Below are 19315 nucleotides of genomic sequence, written 5' to 3'. Positions count from 1 at the left end.
CAGTAAATCCAGACGAGGACTTCTGCTTCATGTTCATCGTACAGGTGATGTTTTTGTTGGAGGAGACGCGTGTAAGACTGGACTAGATATCAGTCCTCACTTGTTTTGCAGCTGAGAGGCATTATTCAAATTACATGACTGGAAGTCATATCTTCTCTCACACTCTTTATTACTTGGCACATTAAGCTGATGATGTACTTCAGATGCTGCAAAACAGTAAACATGTTTGTTTTGGTTTATGTTGGTGTGGTTTCTCGTAAATCATTCAGCTGATAACGTCACATCTTCCACGCAACCTTCACAAGAGCATTCTTGTGCACGAGCATCAATATATACAGCGTGATGTTCACCATTCTTTTTACCCACCTGAAATTCGAGTCTCTTCAAATTTTCATAATTTTTTAATTAAAAAATAAAACTTTTGCCACCCAGGACTTCGTCAAAGTTCACTACAAAATAAAAGGCCCTGCTAAATGTCTTGGCATGCTCCAAAACAAGTTCAAGTAGCTTTGTGACCTCCAGCTATTTGAACAGTGACTCATCTCGTTGAACTTGTCATTACAGATTTATCTGTATACGGGTTTTATTGACTGTTGGACAGTTTTATTTTTAATTTGTTTATCACACGATTATAGATGGACAAAGTAGCTTGATGATGGATCAATTATTTGTTTATTAAAAAAATGACTATGAACGCCTGCATTCATAATACACACATTTGATGTTCATTCTCCCAAAGATATTTAAAACATGTTCACAGTTTATCTTCTGTACATTATTACGAAGTTGCTTCAATTATTGGTGCTTTTCCTGTAGTGTCACATTGGGAATCACCTACTTGTGATTCTGACTCAGTGCTTTTGCAGGACAGTTCTGTTGTGGGCGTGCTCCTTAGATAAAATTCTGTAAACGGATCCCTGAAGCAACACTTCAGCTATAACCTAAACACGCCCTCACTCAGAGAACTCAAACATCCTGGTGCAGCAAGTTTTCCACAAACATGAGCTAAAATGTAAAAAAAAGAAACAAATTATATATATATAAATTATGAAGAAGCTTTAAAGTGGGTGTTTGGTAGTTTTTTGTGCATGCATTTGAAACGTTGAACGTATGCATGCACACACATCTTTACCCACATGTGGACCGGGAGGAAAGTAGCTCAGATTTAGATTTTTGTGTGAAACGATTTCAGGATCTCAGTCTTCAGTGTCGGACCACGGATGATCTGAACAAGCCTGAAAGGAACAAACAAAGAAAATATTAATATCCCAGTTTTATTCCCAGTGATGATAAAACAATTTACCATTTTAGTCTTTTAAATGTCCACCACACACTGAAAGTTTTTTACAGCAATAACAACACAGATCCAACGATAATTTTGGTAAAAGTAAAAGAATAAGTTTGTTCAAATGTAGTATCTGTCCTTAATCCTCACCTGTTGGTATTTAAATCGATCCTTCAGATAACGGTTCCCGAGACAAGTGATGTGGCCAACATTCTGCTTGGAAAGCCCAGCTATCCTGGCAGTGAAATCCAGAGTGAAGGCCAGCTTGACCAGCTCTGGTGCAGTGGGCGGCACAGTGGGAGGCCTCTGGGTCGGCGTTGCTTCTTTCTCTAGATAAGCATCGGCCAGCTTCTGGAAGGAGGAGTAAGACATCTGCTGGAAGAAGTTGCTCAGGGTGGGGTTATCTTTTAGCTGTAGGAGTTAAGGAGAGAAGTCCAGTCAGGACAAGCACCTCATAGATTTTTCAATGTCCATGGCTTAAAGCTTTTAAGCAGCAATCTGGAGTTTTCCCCTTTCAGGAATTATGTTAGCCTGGCAAGCCATTGTATCCTACATATGTAATTATTCAGTCTGGCCAAGACCCATAGATGGAGCTCACAATTGGTCCAATCAGAGTAATGAACAATGGGACGTATTCATCGCTACAGCAATCAGTCAACAGGGCAGTCTGCCATACACAACTGAAGGTGAGGCAAATACATACAATAAATGACTCAAGTACCTTTATATCTACTCATGTCTCAAAGAAAAGCTCAAGTCTACATCATCCTAAGTTGATGCCAATAGGAAGCCTAAGTCTCCCCCCTTTCCGGTCGGACCATGGATTCCCGGAAGAACAAAAAGATGAATGCAAGTCAACGGGATTAAAAACGCTATTTTCTAATCTGCTTTGCCTTACGCCCTGGATCGCACACGTTGTACTGCAATTTAAATGAAAAGTAATGGTGTGTGTTTCGACCCTGCCAGTCACGTACTTTGAGATTTATCAGCTTGTAAAAGTTTGTAATTAGCGTTACTACACACCAGAAATCGGCACGTCGCATATATGGCGTCAGCGCGTTGTTGAAGTCAAAATGCTTCTTTGAAAATTTGCGGACATCATATGTGAAATCCATGGCACAAAACTATTGGAATTAGAAAATAGCGTTTTAGCCTCATTGACTTGCATTCATTTTTTCGTTCTTCCAGGAGTAGATGGGCGTGACTTAGGCTCCCTATGCCATTTTAAAAGAGCCGATTGCATCTTTGTAATTTTTTTTCATCGCAGCTCTACTGCAGGGGCCGCCCAACAACGTAGAGCACTGACTGGCCAGACACAAAACTGACCAGGCAATGGTAGACCACATGAGGCTACGATGGACCGACCTGCACAGCAAAACGCTTTAGCTACCGCTACGGTTGGCCAACATTTCTAGGCTTAAATAATTTAGAAATCCATAAAAGTGATAGTCTGACCCTGTACTGTGATATAATGTAGGCAAAACTGTCCAATTTCTTAGACAATATACATCCACACAAAATTAAAAGTTTTAATCTAAAAATAATTTAAATTCTAGCCTGCTTTCTTTGTGATAAAGGATGTTTGTTGTTGACAGTAATCATTACCGCAGCCCATAAACACTATATGAAAAACCGTGTCAGACCATACTGCAGCAGTCACACAACCTCAGAGCTGGTTTAATAGATCAACATTTGCTCACATAACCCTCTTCCTCTATTGCCACAAAACAAGGAAACACAAACCTTGTCATGGATGGCATCACCCTGTTCTTTTGTCAGAGTGATGATCCTTTGGAGGACTTCAGCTGAGACCAAAGAAAAATAAAAGCAAGGGATTATTCATATGATCAAAGGTTTTAATATTCACACCACTAAAATCTTTATTATTGCTGAATGTGTTTAACAGGAATCCATTTTAAAGGTAGCTTTAACTTTCTGGTTGGCTTTGGCTATGACTTCCTTTTAAGGCTTGTTGATGAAAGAAGGTCCCTTACCATCTGAAAGAGTTTCAGCCTCTTCTTTTTCTTTGACCTCGTGCACAATTTTTTCCAGTTCTTCAGATACTTTTTCATAGTAATAGTACGTTGGCTCGACAGCTGTTAAGCAGAGGTTTGGTTAATAAACAATGTTACATTAGTAATTAATCAATATCTACTGCATTAAGCATCACATACCTTGCACTTTGGTGAAATCAGCAGGAGTCAGATCTCTGCTAAGTCTACTGGCTCTTTTAGAAAGCCGTTTGGACAATGTCCTCTTCAAGGACTTTCTCCTTGTTGGCTTCTTTTGAGAAGCGACTGATGTTGTTGGGAGGCAGGTGGTCACTGGCTCAGAGACAACAGAAACCTCTGATGGACCATCTTCATCCTCCTCATTCTTCCGTGAGAAAAAGCCTAAAAAGGTCTTCCAAAGAGAGGGTTTCTTGCTCTTTTTTGACTTTTTGGTTGGTTTCTCAGACTCTTCAGGAAGTCTCTCAGGTGGATCTGCTGAATGTTCAAACACAAGGGATGCATTGCTTTCCCTGAGTGTTACTGGCTCAGCCAGATGAAGGGAGGGATCGCTGGAGGATCTCCTTGTTTTGCTGGCCATGGTCACCCACTTTTCTTTCCCCCCATAATGCTTTGCTCCCAGCGCACCTTCATTCAGGCTGAGGCTACGTTTGACGTAGACCTCCAGGAGACGTACCGTGTCTTTATGAGGAACAAAGATCAGCTGGCCGTTCTCAGGCCGTCGTTTTGCTGTCTGCGTTTCCATGATGGGATCTGACAAGAATATATCACAAACAATAACGATCAGATTTGCATCCAACAAAAGCTGTTCCCTGTCAGAAAAGGCTGGATTATTTTTCTTGTATTTCGTTGAACTATTTAGGATAATCATCAAACAAAAATGCCACACTTTATTTTCTGAATATTCCAGGCTGTTTTTGATTGGTTTTACTAACAATTTTATTGTTTGGGTGTGCTTTTTTTATGTCAAAGTTTTAAAATAAACTGTAATCACTAATCCTGAAGCCCCCACACTACAAAGAAAACGACAGTCTGCAGATTATTTTTCAATGGGCTGCTTGCTGCCAAATGCAACCCGGAAATGCCGTTGAAATTAGGGAAACTGGATTGATTGAACAATTCTATTAATAGCCAGTAAATAAAATAAATACTCATAATTATATGAATTAGTCTACAAAACAATACATCTAATCTTATTTATAACAACAACAACAAAAAAGCGGCGTTGAACGAAGAGACGTTCAATTACTGCTCGAAACTCGGAAAAAGAAGAACTGTACGAAAGCATGTTTAGCCACCAGCTCAAGTAGCTTTTCTGTGAACTCACCGGATACTTCCTCCTGAGTTTTGTACCCTCGCAGCTTCTCAAATGAGCGTCAGGAGGCAGACTGGAAGGTTTTTATTAAATGAAGTCAGCAGACTCCAAAGTTCGGCTACCTGTCGGACTCCGGCTCCTCACCCACAAGTGGAGAACGTCGCTGGTGCTTTTTCTTCTCACCTGTAAACTGCCGTCACCTGACATGAGAAAATCGGGGCGGAGATAGGTATGGGAATTTTTGCTTACGTGCTTTTCGGTGTTTTACTGCCGGTGTTCGGACAGAACACCGGAACCGAGCCCTGACCTCGCGACTGCAACTGGCCACGTTTTACAGGAAGTCAAAACCCCTGAGTTTAGTTCCTGGTGTTTCACTTTCGGAACCAATCTCTTCAGTCTAGATTAAGAATTTCTTACATTTTAGATTTTGATTGTTGGATATAACATTTAAGAGTCTTATACTCTCATTATTTCATATGGGGGGGGGGGGGGGGGGTTAGACACCTTAGTGGGATTATTTTAGTTTAGTTTCAGTTTACAAGCATTTAATATTGTAGAAATAATTAAACTTGTTAAATGAACTACAAATAAATGTCCATTATTTATCTAGTGGAATGCATGACAGTGACCATTTGAGTTTTGAAGTTAGATCATTGGAGTTGTCATAATTTGGTATATATCTTTATTTGTTAGCTCAGGATTATGAGGTACTGCCCTAAGTGGAGGAGTTTAAGTATCTCGGGGTTTTGTTCACGAGTGAGGGGAAAGCCAGAGCTCGAGATCGATAGGTGGATTGGTGCTGCATCTGCAGCGATGCAGTCGTTGTACCGGTCTGTCGTGGTCAAGAGAATGCTGAGTCAGAAGGCAAAGCTCTCGATTTACCGGTCGATCTACGTTCCTACCCTCACCTATGGTCATGAGCTTTGGGTAGTGACCGAAAGAACGAGATCACAGATACAAGCGGCCGAAATGAGTTTTCGCCGAAGAGTGGCTGGGCTCTCCCTTAGAGATAGGGTGAGAAGTTCAGTCATTCGGGAGGGGCTCAGAGTAGACCCGCTGCTCCTCCACATTGAGAGGAGCCAGTTGAGGTGGCTCGGGCATCTGATCAGGATGCCTCCTGGACGTCTCCCTAGTAAGGTTTTCCGGGCACGTCCAACCGGGAGAAGGCCTAAACGGAGACCCAGGACACGTTGGAGGGACTATGGGTGTGTCCGAATCCACGGGAAGGATGCTTGTAAGAGTGCGATGACGTCACAGCGCAGCGGCGAGTACTGTCTGAATTCCAAGAATACTCATTCTCACGTCCTCAAATGCGTCCTCGCTCTGCCCACATTTCGAGGATGGGTCTGTTGTATCCTCACAGAACAAGGCTATCCCAGCATGCTTTGCGCGCCGGCTGTGGATTTTCAACAGGCAGAGAAAATTGGGAGAGCTACGAAGTTTTAAACGTAAGTTTGTTAAGAGCTAGCCATAGAAACCTAAAAAGCTTAAAGCGGTTCAGTTTATAAACATTTTTCGTTTGTATATTTGTTTTTTAAATTACATTTTAGGCAGAAATCAGCCAGAACGAGTTTGTATCGCGGGTCCCAGTTATTCCCGTGTGTGTATGTGTATGTGTGTGTGTGTGTGTGTGTGTGTGTGTGTGTGTGTGTGTGTGTGTGTGTGTGTGTGTGTGTGTGTGTGTGTATGGCGAATTAAACTTGTCATTTGTTTTAAGGACAATGGAGCAAAGAAGCGTTTTTATTGAGCTTAGAGGTGAAGAGTGAAGCTGTTTACACACAACCACATAAGTTCTTCTGTGAAAAGTAGTTTTACATTCAGGGATTTACACAGCTGACACGTTTTAATGAAGTAAAAAGTTTGTGTGAAGAATATAATTTTTTATCTTCTCATGTGGGTGAATGTAAAAATGTGTTTATTGCCTTTTTGTCACCTGTGGTCTCTGATTTTCTCTGTAGGACTGCAGGTGTCCAGGGTCAGGAGAGGCTTTACCTGGTGGTCATCCTGGGAGAGAAGCCTTCTACTGTCATCATGTTAATGTTATTTAGCTGTTTGATATTTGAACACGTTTATTAAAACAAATACTAATAACTTTCTGGTCATTGATTTTATCACCAATTTTATTATTACAGATGTTTTTGAACATGTTACATGAACGGAAAATGAAAAGATGGTAAGGAGACAAGCTTATTTATAATACGTTACACTTATTTACAGATCAAAACCAGTATGGACCAGTTATGTACGGTTAAAGCAGGATTAACCTGAGTGACTCTTCCTGGATCATTAATTTAAACTGAGTGAGCAGGAAGTCTTTAACAGTGCAGCTGGATCTGCTGCAGGAGGATCCAGATGTGGATGGAGGGCTGGAGCAGACCCGTGGCTGGACGTTTCTGGTCAGAGGAACATCATACAGGACGGTCTGCAGAGAGAGCTTTGGGACGCTTCCTCTCACTGTCCACTCCATCGTCCATCTACAGGGACTGCTGGGCTGGTTCAGACGGCAGCTGTTACATCTCTGTGAATGACTTGCCTGTTAACAGTAGTGCTGGTCTGCTGGTACCTCCTGCAGGACAGAGCACCGCTGACCTCCTCCACACACATCTTCCTCAGGCTCATCCTCCAGACCCACAACTTCACCAGCACAGAGGCAGATGTGCAGCACAGTGCATGCTGACCTGTAATAGATTAAATAAGAGTTTGTTTAACAGTGTTGTATCATTCTGACAAGATGGCGCCGGTGTGTGTGGCACGCCGTCTGTCTCACGGACACTTTGTTTACAGTAAAATAACGACAAAATAGTGTAATGTTGGATGTAAGGTTACATTGAAACAGATTTTATTCTCAGCCGGCTGGAGGTTGTCAGTTTTTCTTCTTTCAAAAAAAAAAAAAAAAAAAAAAAAAACCAAAGAGGGACATAGTTACTGTTTACACTCTGTGAGGCAGCATGGTTGCCAAGTCTGTGCTGAGCTAACGGTGCAGCATTTGTAATTCAACACAGTCAGGCAAAAAGCTCCAGAATTATTTAAAAAAAAAAACAAAGCCAGTAAATAGGAGCGACCCAGAAGTTATTTCTTGTACTCATATGATGCCACGGCATCTTTTTTTACTCTAAAGGGGGTCAAGCAGGCTATAGTGTTTAGCTTACAATGCTATTGGTCAATTAGAAACAAATAGTCATCTCTAAAATATCTCAAGCTCCTTTTCAATTACCAACAACTCGATATTACAGTGAAATGTATGTGTTAAAGTCCCATGTGTCGTCACACACTGGTGAAATTTGTTCTCCACATTTGACCCATCTCCAGGGGGAGCAGTGAGCTGCAGACATGGCTGCACTTGGGAAATATTTGTTGGTTTAACCGCCCAACTAAAACCCTTAATCTTGTGTTTAAGGCAGGAAAGCATTGGGTTCCCATTTTTTGTCTTTGGAATGACCCTAGCATGGATTTGAACCTGCGATCTCCCTGTGTCAGAGCGCACTCTCAAACCACCAGGCCTTTGAGTTTGTTATGTGTCATCCCATGATTATGTTCTTAAAAAAATATTATGCTGCAAGTTCACATCAGACCACCTCTGACCTTAAGGTGTCCAGATGGAGTATCAGTATTAGTACTATCATCAAAATTCAGTCATAAACATGTCTACTGCCCTCTGGTGGAGGATCTACAAGTGGCAAGGGCCATTTTATTTTTTTTTATATCTTATATTATTATCTATTATTATTGTTATTATTTATTTTGTTTATGACTGGTATATTATTATATGGTTAAATTATAAAATAAAACATTAATGTTTATTTTTTTATTAACAATAATCAATAAACTGTTCAATTTTAAACTGATGTTATATTATTGGTAGAAGTAGTAACTTTATATTTCAGGCTTTAAATGGTTAAAATTTGAAATATTTTGTTAATAAACACAGACATAGGCAAAAACATTATCACTCAATGCTAAAAGGAAAAAGGTGGCCAATAAATTAAACCTGAGGCAAATATTTTAATCATAGCAAGTTTATAAGATGTTGTTTTCCATTTTTATTTCACCAAAACTTTTGCAATTCACAGTTGTCAATCATTCAGAGCACAGTAGTAGTAGTTACTTCTATAGAAGTAATAATTCCCTGCATGCAGGTGAAGTGATGTCATAATACTCTCACACATTTCCTGTAACTTACTTTGTGTTACCTGAAACTGATTTCGTATGAATAATAGTGAAATACTTTCTGGAAGGAGTGGCGATGCGAGGAAAACAACTGAAAGTCTACCCTTAGGTGCTTTTCTTTCCTGGTTAGCAAATAGTTTTTATGATTTATGAAAATATCTTTGTCAGCTCAGCAGGTTCTTATCTGGATTATCTGGAAACGTCAAATATACTCCAACTGAAAGTAGGTCCATTGCATCAACCCAACAAATGAGTAATCATCCATCATCTGAACAGATTGTTTACAGCTTGTCCTGCCTGGGCAAGGAGAGCTTTTAACCTGTGATAAGGGAACTTGTATCAGAATATTACTTTGACTAAAATCTGACATATTTTAAAAACCACTCCAAATGAAAGCAACACTTCCAGCAGAATCTATAAACCAGTGTTTAATGACCTATTCATAATATAGATTGTCAAATAATGTTACATTGTCTTTTATTGTTTTTACTGTATGATTATAGATTCATTTTAAACATATTATGTTTACGATTTCTCATGTTATAAACTAACAGCCATCGATTCTGAATTGTTGTGAAGCAAGCTTTGCATGAAATGGGCCATATAAATAAAGTTTTGATTGATTGATTGTTTGATCAGTTTAATATAGTGTTTGAAAATATTTTTTATCAAACTGTAGAACACAACCTCCTGAGAAGTGATTAGTTTTACTGGGTTTGTAGGATCCAGGATTGCCCACTAGGTGGCAGACTTAACAAACCTTGAGTTAAAACAACAGGATGAAAGATGTAGCTGTAGTTTGCAGAAATAGAAAAACAGGACATGGAAATATGAAGTTATGCAATCATAACTACTTCTGGGGAAGCTGCTGTGCATTTCTGCCACATGTTTTTTTTCTTTTACCAGAATAGAAATAAATGGACATCTGCTGGGAGTTAAAGCACGGGGTGGTGCAGGCGGGCCGGGGGCTCGCGTGCCGTACCCGGCCTCCGGGTTGCCAATGGTCTAATGTCTCAATCTTGTTGGAAGGAAGGTTACAGTGATACAGACTTCATTCTCAGCCAGCTGGGGGAGGGGTTGTTAGTTTTCTCTTTAAAAAAAACCCGTAAAGTCTTTGTTTACAATCGGTGAGCCTGCAATGTTGACAAGTCTGCACCGAGCTAACTCTGCAGTGCCGGCGTTTGTAGTTCAACACCAGCAGGCAAAACTCAGAAGCGTTTTGGAAAGATCCTGAATCAGTAACAGGAGCGATCTAGAGATGATATTTTGTACCCCTAAGAGGCCACAGCAAGCTGGACTCCGAGCAATTAACTCCCTCCGTATGTTTTTAGCTTAGATATTTTAATAAAGATTTGTTTTATTGGAAAGATACCATCTGTTCCCATAGTGATTTTCTATTCAACCCGTCTCTGGAGGGGGGGTGGGGTGTGTGTGTGGGGGGGTTAACCCAAGGTGGCATTGTTGCAATCTTTTTATCCTTAATTTATTTATATTGCCAACTCGCACTTGCCACACTAACAGAAAATGAGAAAGGAATAGTAGCTTGAAAAAAGCTACTTTTTCAATAACCAACGACTCAATATTACAGTGAAATGTATTTATCTACTTACTGTGTATGACTCTCTAGAATCTTCTTGTGCTGATCCGTTGCTAGTAACAGCCATGAAACTCACACAATGGGAGTGAGAAAGTCACTTGTTTGTTGTTAGGAACACTGAAAAAACATTTTAAAATAATGATTGTAATCGGTTACTCTGAGATTTTCATGCAAGCTGAACATGAAAACAGTCTGCTACACCAATCTCTTGCGTTAGCTTCTGATAGAAAACACTGATTAGAAAATCCTGACAGATCTACGTCAAACTGTCACTTAACATTCATGGACTCACGCATCTTGAATTACGACAGGGAAAGCTGCTGTTGGTTTAGCTTCCAGGAAACAGCATAAAACGTTTCAGGTAGTAGAAGCTAACTGTTAGCATTAGCAACTCCACCACACGGCAGAACTCTTCCAGGCGTGTGGTATTTGTGGAGATGAAACATCGACATTGCAGAGCAAACAGAGTCAGTGGTTGCTGTTATTCAGTGCTGCACAGCAAACATGCATACAACAGAATACAACAGGACATGATGCAACAACAGATAAGAACCAATCAATCAATACAACCACAAACAAAGGCATAAAAGTCTCAGCCAAAGGCCAAGCCGTGATGGTGAATCTTTAAACGACATTTAAAATAGGGGAGAGATGGAGATATTTCATCTGTTTTTAACTTGTCTTATTCGTTTATGACCTCATATCCCTTTGAAAAAGTGAAAAAGTGACTGGTTTATTAGAAAAATGAGCTGCAGTAAGCAAATTTGACCACAAGATGTCATTCTTACTTAATTCTTACATAATACAGCTTTTAGTATTTAGTATTGGTGTTCTTACTTTATATTCTGCTGATTATACCTACATTTTGTAAAAAGCATAATATACTGCACCTTTAAAAAGACACACTTTTAAAGCATTCTTGTCCCAGTTGTTGCTTTTTATAATTTGGACGACGGCTCGGCAACATTTTGTGACTGTTTTCCATCGATTAGCACAGTTTATTTTATTTGCTCAAATAAAGACAACTATTTCCACCTAGGCTTGATGACAGGTGCTCTTTTCCTCACCTATAAAGTTTTCTAATTATACTTTCAGATGCAGCTCTCTGTAGTCATGGAAAAGCACCCTTGGCTCATTTTAAGCCAATGTTCCGTCTACTGTCTGGTTCTGGGTGATACTTTAGGTCACCTTCTTCATTTTTCATGGGTGTTAAGCTGGACAAATGTGATGCTCACATTTCGTCCCACAAAGTTTGGTCACTGACCTCCAGCGCCAACGCACTGCAGCATAGCGGTCGCAGAACGTTGTCCTGTTGTGAGTCTTTATGAGTCCTCCCTGTACAGAGACAGCACTCTGAAGTCGTAAAGCAACACCGAGGCACTGTGCAGAGCCAAATAAGCATATCTACATAAGCACTGTAAAATACTAAAGCTTCTTTTATGTCCATCAACAAAAATATAAATGATGTATAAATGCAACAAAACCTCGCAGTTTGTTTGTTGTACTTTATCAAACTGGTACTGGTAATCAAAAACTCCTTGAATTATTTAAGTTAATGAAAAGCCATTTAAATAATTAACATGTGTCAGAATCATAAGAAGTTCATAGGATAACATTTTAAAGTGTTGCGTCTAGTTATATAGTTCCTGGGAATAAGTGCGTCTATAAAGGTGAACATTAACAGGTGAAGAGAACACTGAGTGATGCATGTTCTGGTCTTAAACATGACTTAGTTTGGTTATTTTATTTAACACATACAGAGAATTCACTGCAGCAACAAATGGGGTCTTCTGCTCTCTCAGTGGTTATAGAGTATGTATGATATTTTCAAAAATATTTATAAAAACATAAAAACGTTAATTAAAATGAATAAACAATTTCATGCTCAGAAAAGCATTTACATGCAATAACACTACCCTGAATTTCTTTCTCTGTACAATGCGACAATGGTTCTACCATGAGTGAAAATGGATGTTTTTGGATAAAACGCTGAAAAAAACAACCAAAAATGTTATAGCATCCGGTGAGTAGAATCAGCCTAATGTTCAGAGATTGGCTTCAAACTCAAAAATCGGATCTGTGAAGACACCGCGCCAAACAGCAGTTAAGAGGATCCAACACTTTTTGGGGTCTGTAAACTCACCATCATCAAGTGCTACTTGACACCACCAAAAACAAGTTTTCCACGTGGAAGTTCATACTTTCAGAATCATGATCTAACCAGAAACAGTAAAACTACAGTGAAAGGGATGGTGCATAGTGAATGGCTTAAGACATCACTTATTGTGACTAGTTGTTCAGTTATAAACAATAACATCTTACCTATTGCAGATAGTCCTTAGCCTAGAAGTCCAGATGGACAGTAGCAAAAGCTCAGTGGAACCTCCACAGCCCTGACCACTTTTCTTTGACTCAAGAGCAGATAGAGGCACTTTAGTCACTTATTTAGAAAAATGATTTATTTGCATCTTCTCTGACAGTATATGGTGCTGTTGACTGACATCCGTAGCAGAGAGTTTGTTACGTTGTTAGTTGTCGAAAAGCATGTTTTGCAAGTTTGCACCCGCTTTGCATCTGTTAAGTTCCTTGAATATCTCACAGGGGGTTCAGTGTTCTTCACATGTGAAGGGACTCTTGGGGCGACGGTGGCACAGGAGTTAAGTGCTCGCCCTGTTGTCGGAAGGTTGCAGGTTCGAGCCCCACATCCGGCATTCAGCCGAGTCCCAGTGGGCCGAAGAAACAGGATTTGATTAAAACATAATCTGCTGAGATACAGGTGACTTCTTCCCTCGGGAGGTGCCAGTGACAGCACGCAGACTGCTGCTTGTGCACCTCTGAAATTGAATTAACATGTCTGCTGAAAATACAGCAACCAGATCTACTGATATGAGACTTGTGTACTGTTTCCCTGGAGTGCTGGGACGCAGCTTTCCGCCAACTTGGAGAATCAAAGATATGTTCTATAGAATATCCACACTACTGGGCTGATTATTGTTGCATTTAGCGTCGCGGTGGCGTCTGCCGTGCCACGCTGCCTGGGTCGTGCGGTCGTCTTTGAATGGAGTTCTTCAGGTGAATTTTTACCAGAGGCAGAGCTGGACTTGATCTCTTCATGGAACACCCTATGAATTATAAATGACAGCCTCGCTTCAGCTTTGACCTTGCCTCAGCCACTTGTCTTTAAAATGCTAACAGAGCTGATCTTCTGGGATGTCGCCTGTACAATCAGTGATCACATGGGATGGCATGAAGATCAACTATGTGAACATACATTAAAAACCCAGCAGGAAATAAAAGAAGCAGCAATGCTGTTATCTTTCTGAGACAAAAATGAGCCGAAAGTTCAATAACATCGACTTTGTTTGTTTATTGTAAATTATGTGGCTGGGAAAAACTTCCTAATATTTTTCACAAGCAGCAATTCAAACAGCACCTTGCTTTGGAGGCAAAGGTAGATCATCTTATGAATGATTAACTTGTTCTGCATATTTAACTTGGTGCTTTTGCTTCTGAAGTGATCTCAGGTCGAGGCGTCGACAAACCCGCAGCACCAAAAAGAGTTTTTCCCAGTTGAACAAGAAACATGATTATGCGTCTTCTACTTTTTAAAGAAATATCACAAACAGAAACTGTTTTTATTAATTTATAATCCTTTCTGATCTTTACAACTGTCTTGAGCCAGGCTGTAGTTATTCATAAGCTAGCTGGCTTGTTTAAGCGCTCTTAAGGAGAAACATCTGTTCCTCTAGCCTGTCATTTACCCAACCCAACCAAATATAAACATGTTTACATCAGCCTGGATTCTGGATTTTCACCCGTCCGTGTGATATAGCAGACATCTTCGCAGACACTTTTAATTTTTCTTTTGGCATCGCCACATCAGCAGTGACAAAGCGTTAATAACAGCCAACATGAGGTGTTAATGAGTCTTCCTTTCTGAAGTCACGTGCTGACACTCACTCCTCCATTCATCATGTTTATAATTAAACGTAAGGAAAAAATATATGTTGAAAACCGTTAAATCAGATTGATCTGTGAGAACATTTCATTCCCAGAAACAAAGTCAAGCGAGGAAAATGTCATGCCGTTTAGATACATGTTTAATGAAGGCACTCTTTGCAAGATAAATAAAACATTGCACATTATGACACTGTGTACTGTACAAAGTTGACACATACAGTAACAGTCTTCACACACACATATATATTGCTTTGTACCATGTTAAAGTGCTGATAATTAAAATGACCAACATTTGTCATCTTATTGCTTTTCTGTTTTTATTATAGGTATTTAGTAAAAAATATTACGTCTCCTTTTACACTCACACATCAGCAAATTGAATATTGTAGGATTATTACAAAGACATTAATTTAAAGCAGAAAACTGGAGGTTTTTTTTGCAGATGGCTCTATCTGGAGGTGGAAGAAAGTATAGCAAGTTCCCATTGACTCCCATGTTAAAAATGCCAACTTCACTGCAGAAATAAGCATGCTTACATTCTAGTGCAAAAACATTTTAGCACTAATAGGTCCAGTTTACCATCATGACAACTAGGGGATGAATTTATTTGTAACTCATCCATTTAGATGTAATTAAAGCTCAAAATTGGGAAAATTTAGGGGTATGGCCTTTTGATTTACAGATGTCAGATGAGCCATCAGCACCAGCAGCTTGCCCCCCTGCTTGCTCCAGGGACGGCCTCGGCCTCACATGAAAAGTGTTACCAGATGGTGGTAGTAGGAACCGCCCACTGGGCTTCAGTTCAGCTCTTTAGAAATCCACGGGTGTCAGTGTGAAGGGTTCTTTCACTAAACATACAGTAAATGGATTATTCATATATATATATATATATATATATATATATATATATATATATATATATATATATATATATATATATATATTGGCATTAGCTAATAGCGTTCGACGTTTGCTTAAGTACAGATGTAAATCACAGAGGTTGTGGGTGCATATGTAGACGTATAGGCTGATTTAAAAACAAATAAGTATATACATACATATATATATATATATATATATATATATATATATATATATATTTACTTATATATATTTACATATTCATATATTTACTTATTTGTTTTTAAATCAGCCTATACGTCTACATATGCACCCACAACCTCTGTGATGTACATCTGTACTTAAGCGAATGTCGAACGCTATTGGCTAATGCTAAGTGGCGCTCAGTTTTAAAGATAAAGTCCCATAGTTGTCACACATACTGGTGTGGTGTGGTGAAAATTGTCCTCTATTTGACCCATCGCCGTGGGGAACGGTGAGCTGCAGTCTCGGCCGCATTCAGGAACTAATTGGTGGTTCAAAATGCACGGGGCTTTATGGGACGGGGGGTGGGCTTAGTTTTGTTTACATTTGATCACAGTTCTTGGTATGACTCGTTTTATGGATTTGTAAAAAAAAAAAAAAGAGCACAATACCTGCAAGGGAAAAACTCCAGATTGCTGCTTTAAGTTGCAACTGCATTCACAAATTTTTAAATACAAGCCCTAAATACTCACATTTAGTATATTTTCAGTGAATGGAATGTGGCATGCATACAATGTGAGAATTTATATCTTTCTTAAATGAATTACCGGTACATGCCATCATATGTTTTTCTGCAAATTAACTTATTGCTGCTCTAAATTATGTGGAAAACAACAATCTTTACTTGAGAACAATATTACATTCAGCTTCAATGCATATGTCAAACCCTGACTTATTGATTACAGGGGTTACGCTTCAGTTCATCCTCAATGTCATGCAGTAAAAATAAGAGATAAAGGCAAGTGGAATAATGTTTAAATGAAAAAAAAATGTTTTTTGACCTTCATTTTTCTTAGTCATTACATAATTATATATCTTTTCTCACATTTCTGTACACCCTGACAAATGATTTTTTTCCCTGTCGACCATGGAAGATGTAAAAGCTCCCAAAGTCTTCAAAGGTTACGTGGAAAAAAGACTTCAGTGCAATAAATTGGTATATTTTTAGAGTAAAATTCATATTAGAGAGACACGTTGGGATAATTCATTTACATCTAATACTTCTGTTCACTTGATGTCAAACAATAAAAAATAAAACAGTAAAAAAATACCATGTGACACCATTAATCACTGAAACTGCTGCGTGCAGCTATTACATGCACAAATTAGTCAACATTATCAGCTTTGATTTCTAATGTGCAGCCTTTCTATAAGATTAATAGCAGACATGCTACTGTGCCAGCTATTTATCACACATAGATTGTTACACTGGAGGTGATGCTGCCTGAGCAACTGCAGCTATAGATTTGCTGAGAAGACAGTGTGTATACCGATGTCTGCTTACCTTACACTGCACACACTCGCCTGCCCTTGAAAATCCCAACAAGGCCCTTTTGGATTTTGCTGAATACGATGAAGTGTAGACCAACACGGAGCTACGATGTAATACGAGCTCTGACTGTACCTCCCGGTATTATGCTATGATCACCAAACTGATTTTCTTTCTGCTGGAGAAATTTGTTCCTCTGATACAGATCAGATGAATGTTTTAAAACCAACCTCATTTTCTTGGCATGTTCAGTACAAAGTGAAATGTTCGCCAAATGCACGGGTGACATTTTTCTTAAAGCTGGTCCGTAATAGTTCACACGAGCTGACTGAAACAGTAGTTGCTGGTTTATGTTAATTGCACTTTGACACATCTACATGCAGACAGACAACTTGTGTTAAAAGTCGTCTCACCACACAGCGCCTAGTAATACTGAAAATATTTAAGTTTGAAGTACAAAAATGGTGAGAAAGAAACCGAGCGTGCCTCGCTAACAGATATGCTTGATTTTTGCTAATTACTCTTTGTGCCCCTCATGCTATCACATACTCTTAAAGGTGCATGCCATTTTTCTCATTTTGCCAGGTGCAGTTACTTTTGTTCAGTGAAAGGCTGCTTCCATTTTTGTTAGCTGCTGACATTTTCTGAGCCGCTTCTGTAGCTGCATCCAACACCTGTTTCTCTTCCTGCTCGGTCTCACGGTGGTAAAAATAGTTAAAGTTCGAGACGATGACAGGGACAGGCAAGGCAATGGTCAGGACACCAGCAATGGCACAGAGAGTGCCGACCATTTTGCCTCCCATGGTGATGGGGCACATGTCTCCGTAACCGACGGTGGTCATGGACACCACAGCCCACCAGAAGCCGTCAGGGATGCTAACGAACTGCGTTTGGGGCTCATCCACTTCTGCAAAGTAGATGGCACTAGAGAAAAGGATGACTCCTATGAAAAGGAAGAAGATTAACAACCCCAGTTCCCTCATGCTGGCTTTTAAGGTCTGACCCAAAATCTGAAGACCCTTCGAGTGTCGGGAGAGCTTAAAAATTCGGAAAACTCTCACTAGTCGGATGATCCTTAGGATCGCCAAGGACATGTTCTGACCTGAGTTCAAATCATCGTCAGGTGTTGTAGCCAGCTCGGTTCCCAGGGTTACAAAATAGGGAATTATTGACACTATGTCAATGATGTTCATGATGTTATTAAAGAAATCACTTTTGCTGGGACACACCAGAAACCGAACACACACCTCAAAGCAGAACCAAATAATGCAAACAGTCTCCACAATGAAAAACGGATCTGTGATGTATGACATTGCGGTCTTGGGGGGAGGACGAGCAACAGATTTGTCTTGAGAGCCGTTGATCATTTGGGTAAACGCTGGAGGAAATTCATGGTCGTCTCTGAACTCTGGCAGAGTTTCCAGGCAGAAGATGAAGATGGAAATCACAATGACAAACACGGAGACCAGGGCTACAGATTTGGCTGCACTGGAGCTCTCTGGGTATTCAAACAGGAGCCAAAACTGTCTCTGCAGTTCATTGGTGGGCAAAAGTACCTCGGGCTCTTTGATAAATCCCTCATCCTCACGAAACTGCTCCAATGCCTCGTAACCCAATTCATAGAAAACTATTTCGTTTGCAAAAACATCCAGGGGAACATTGGCCGGCCTGCGGAGTCTCCCTCCTGACTGGTAGTAGTAGAGAATCCCATCAAAAGATGGTCGATTCCGGTCAAAAAAGTACTCGTTTCTCATGGGGTCAAAGTAATTTATCCTCTTCATCGGGTCGCCCAGCAGAGTCTCTGGAAACTTACTCAGGGTACTGAGGAGGGTTTCATACATCATTCCCGAAATATTGATGACAACTTTCTCGTCTTTTTCTTCCATGCAGTGCTTTTCAAACAGATCCTCAGTTTCATAATAATCCTTCTGCATCTTACTGAAGACGCTGTCCGTGGGCGACTCGCTGTTGATCAGGAGCTTTAGATTGGAAATCAAGCTGCCACTGCTGGTGTTTGCTTTAGAGGTTAGAGTTGGAGGAGTTGATGGTGACAACCCGTCCTGACCAGACTGACGTCGACGTCGCCCTCTACGCGGTGACTGGTGAGGAGAGGCGAGCCGGTGGGTTAACAGGTTGTGATCAGGAGCCTCTGAAGTCGGCGAAGTCGGGTACCCAGAGTCACTTGGATCGCCCAAATTGATTCCAACATCATCCATGTTCTCAAAATTAACAAGTGGCACCTCCATGGTGTGCTTTTTGTTGCTAGCTGCAGCAATGCCAGTCAGCCTGGTTCAGGAGACAGTGGAGACACCTCGACCAGTGCCACGCTGTAGATGCTGGTGGGGCTTCTCTCCTTCTGGTTACCATTCAGGCTGTAGTATACTAACTTTGGATTCAGGATTCTGGATATTCTGCAAAATAGAGATGGAGGAAGGAAATGTTGTGTTACATTTTCTTAAGCTCTGCAGTCCAGTTTTGTTGGTTAAGAGATTTTCTGTCAGCTCCTGTTTGCATCAGCAGAGAAACTGCCATCTGATACTCTGCATGCAGTTATTTTTTCCCTTCAATTTTTCTCCAATGACCTAAACAAAACACAAACTCTGCAAGA

At 40.1% G+C, this 19315-nt stretch overlaps 2 protein-coding genes and 1 long non-coding RNA gene across 4 annotated transcripts; all 3 read right to left on the bottom strand.

Moving 5' to 3' along the window:
- Window positions 1-649: 649 nt before the first annotated feature.
- Window positions 650-4935, bottom strand: LOC107385041 (uncharacterized). Of its 2 annotated transcripts, XR_008559221.2 has the most exons (7): window positions 4622-4935; window positions 3460-4047; window positions 3280-3381; window positions 3029-3090; window positions 1436-1696; window positions 1137-1235; window positions 650-1005 (listed from the first exon to the last, which is right to left on the bottom strand). XR_008559221.2 is itself a non-coding variant. In XM_015958637.3 (6 exons), the coding sequence occupies exons 2-6, from the start codon at window positions 4037-4039 to the stop codon at window positions 1197-1199; spliced, it is 1044 nt and encodes a 347-aa protein (XP_015814123.3). In that variant the 5' UTR covers window positions 4040-4047; window positions 4622-4935; the 3' UTR covers window positions 650-1196. The 2 variants fall into 2 exon arrangements, 1 of the variants encoding a protein (XP_015814123.3); XM_015958637.3 differs by having other exon boundaries at window positions 650-1235.
- Window positions 4936-6711: 1776 nt separating this feature from the next.
- Window positions 6712-11753, bottom strand: LOC139068892 (uncharacterized). Its single transcript, XR_011520140.1, has 3 exons — window positions 11638-11753; window positions 10387-10490; window positions 6712-7287 (listed from the first exon to the last, which is right to left on the bottom strand). It is a non-coding gene; the product is annotated as an uncharacterized lncRNA (long non-coding RNA).
- A 4997-nt stretch (window positions 11754-16750) lies between these two features.
- Window positions 16751-18970, bottom strand: LOC107385043 (potassium voltage-gated channel subfamily A member 10). The gene has a single exon (XM_015958639.3). It carries the CDS (start codon window positions 18951-18953, stop codon window positions 17259-17261), a length of 1695 nt encoding a protein of 564 aa, XP_015814125.1. The 5' UTR covers window positions 18954-18970; the 3' UTR covers window positions 16751-17258.
- Between the last annotated feature and the right edge of the window lie 345 nt (window positions 18971-19315).

The sequence above is a fragment of the Nothobranchius furzeri genome, chromosome 3, assembly GCF_043380555.1.
Source record: "Nothobranchius furzeri strain GRZ-AD chromosome 3, NfurGRZ-RIMD1, whole genome shotgun sequence".
Taxonomy (NCBI): domain Eukaryota; kingdom Metazoa; phylum Chordata; class Actinopteri; order Cyprinodontiformes; family Nothobranchiidae; genus Nothobranchius; species Nothobranchius furzeri.
Note: the sequence above shows the minus strand (reverse complement) of the source record. Positions and strands in the feature narration are given on the sequence as shown.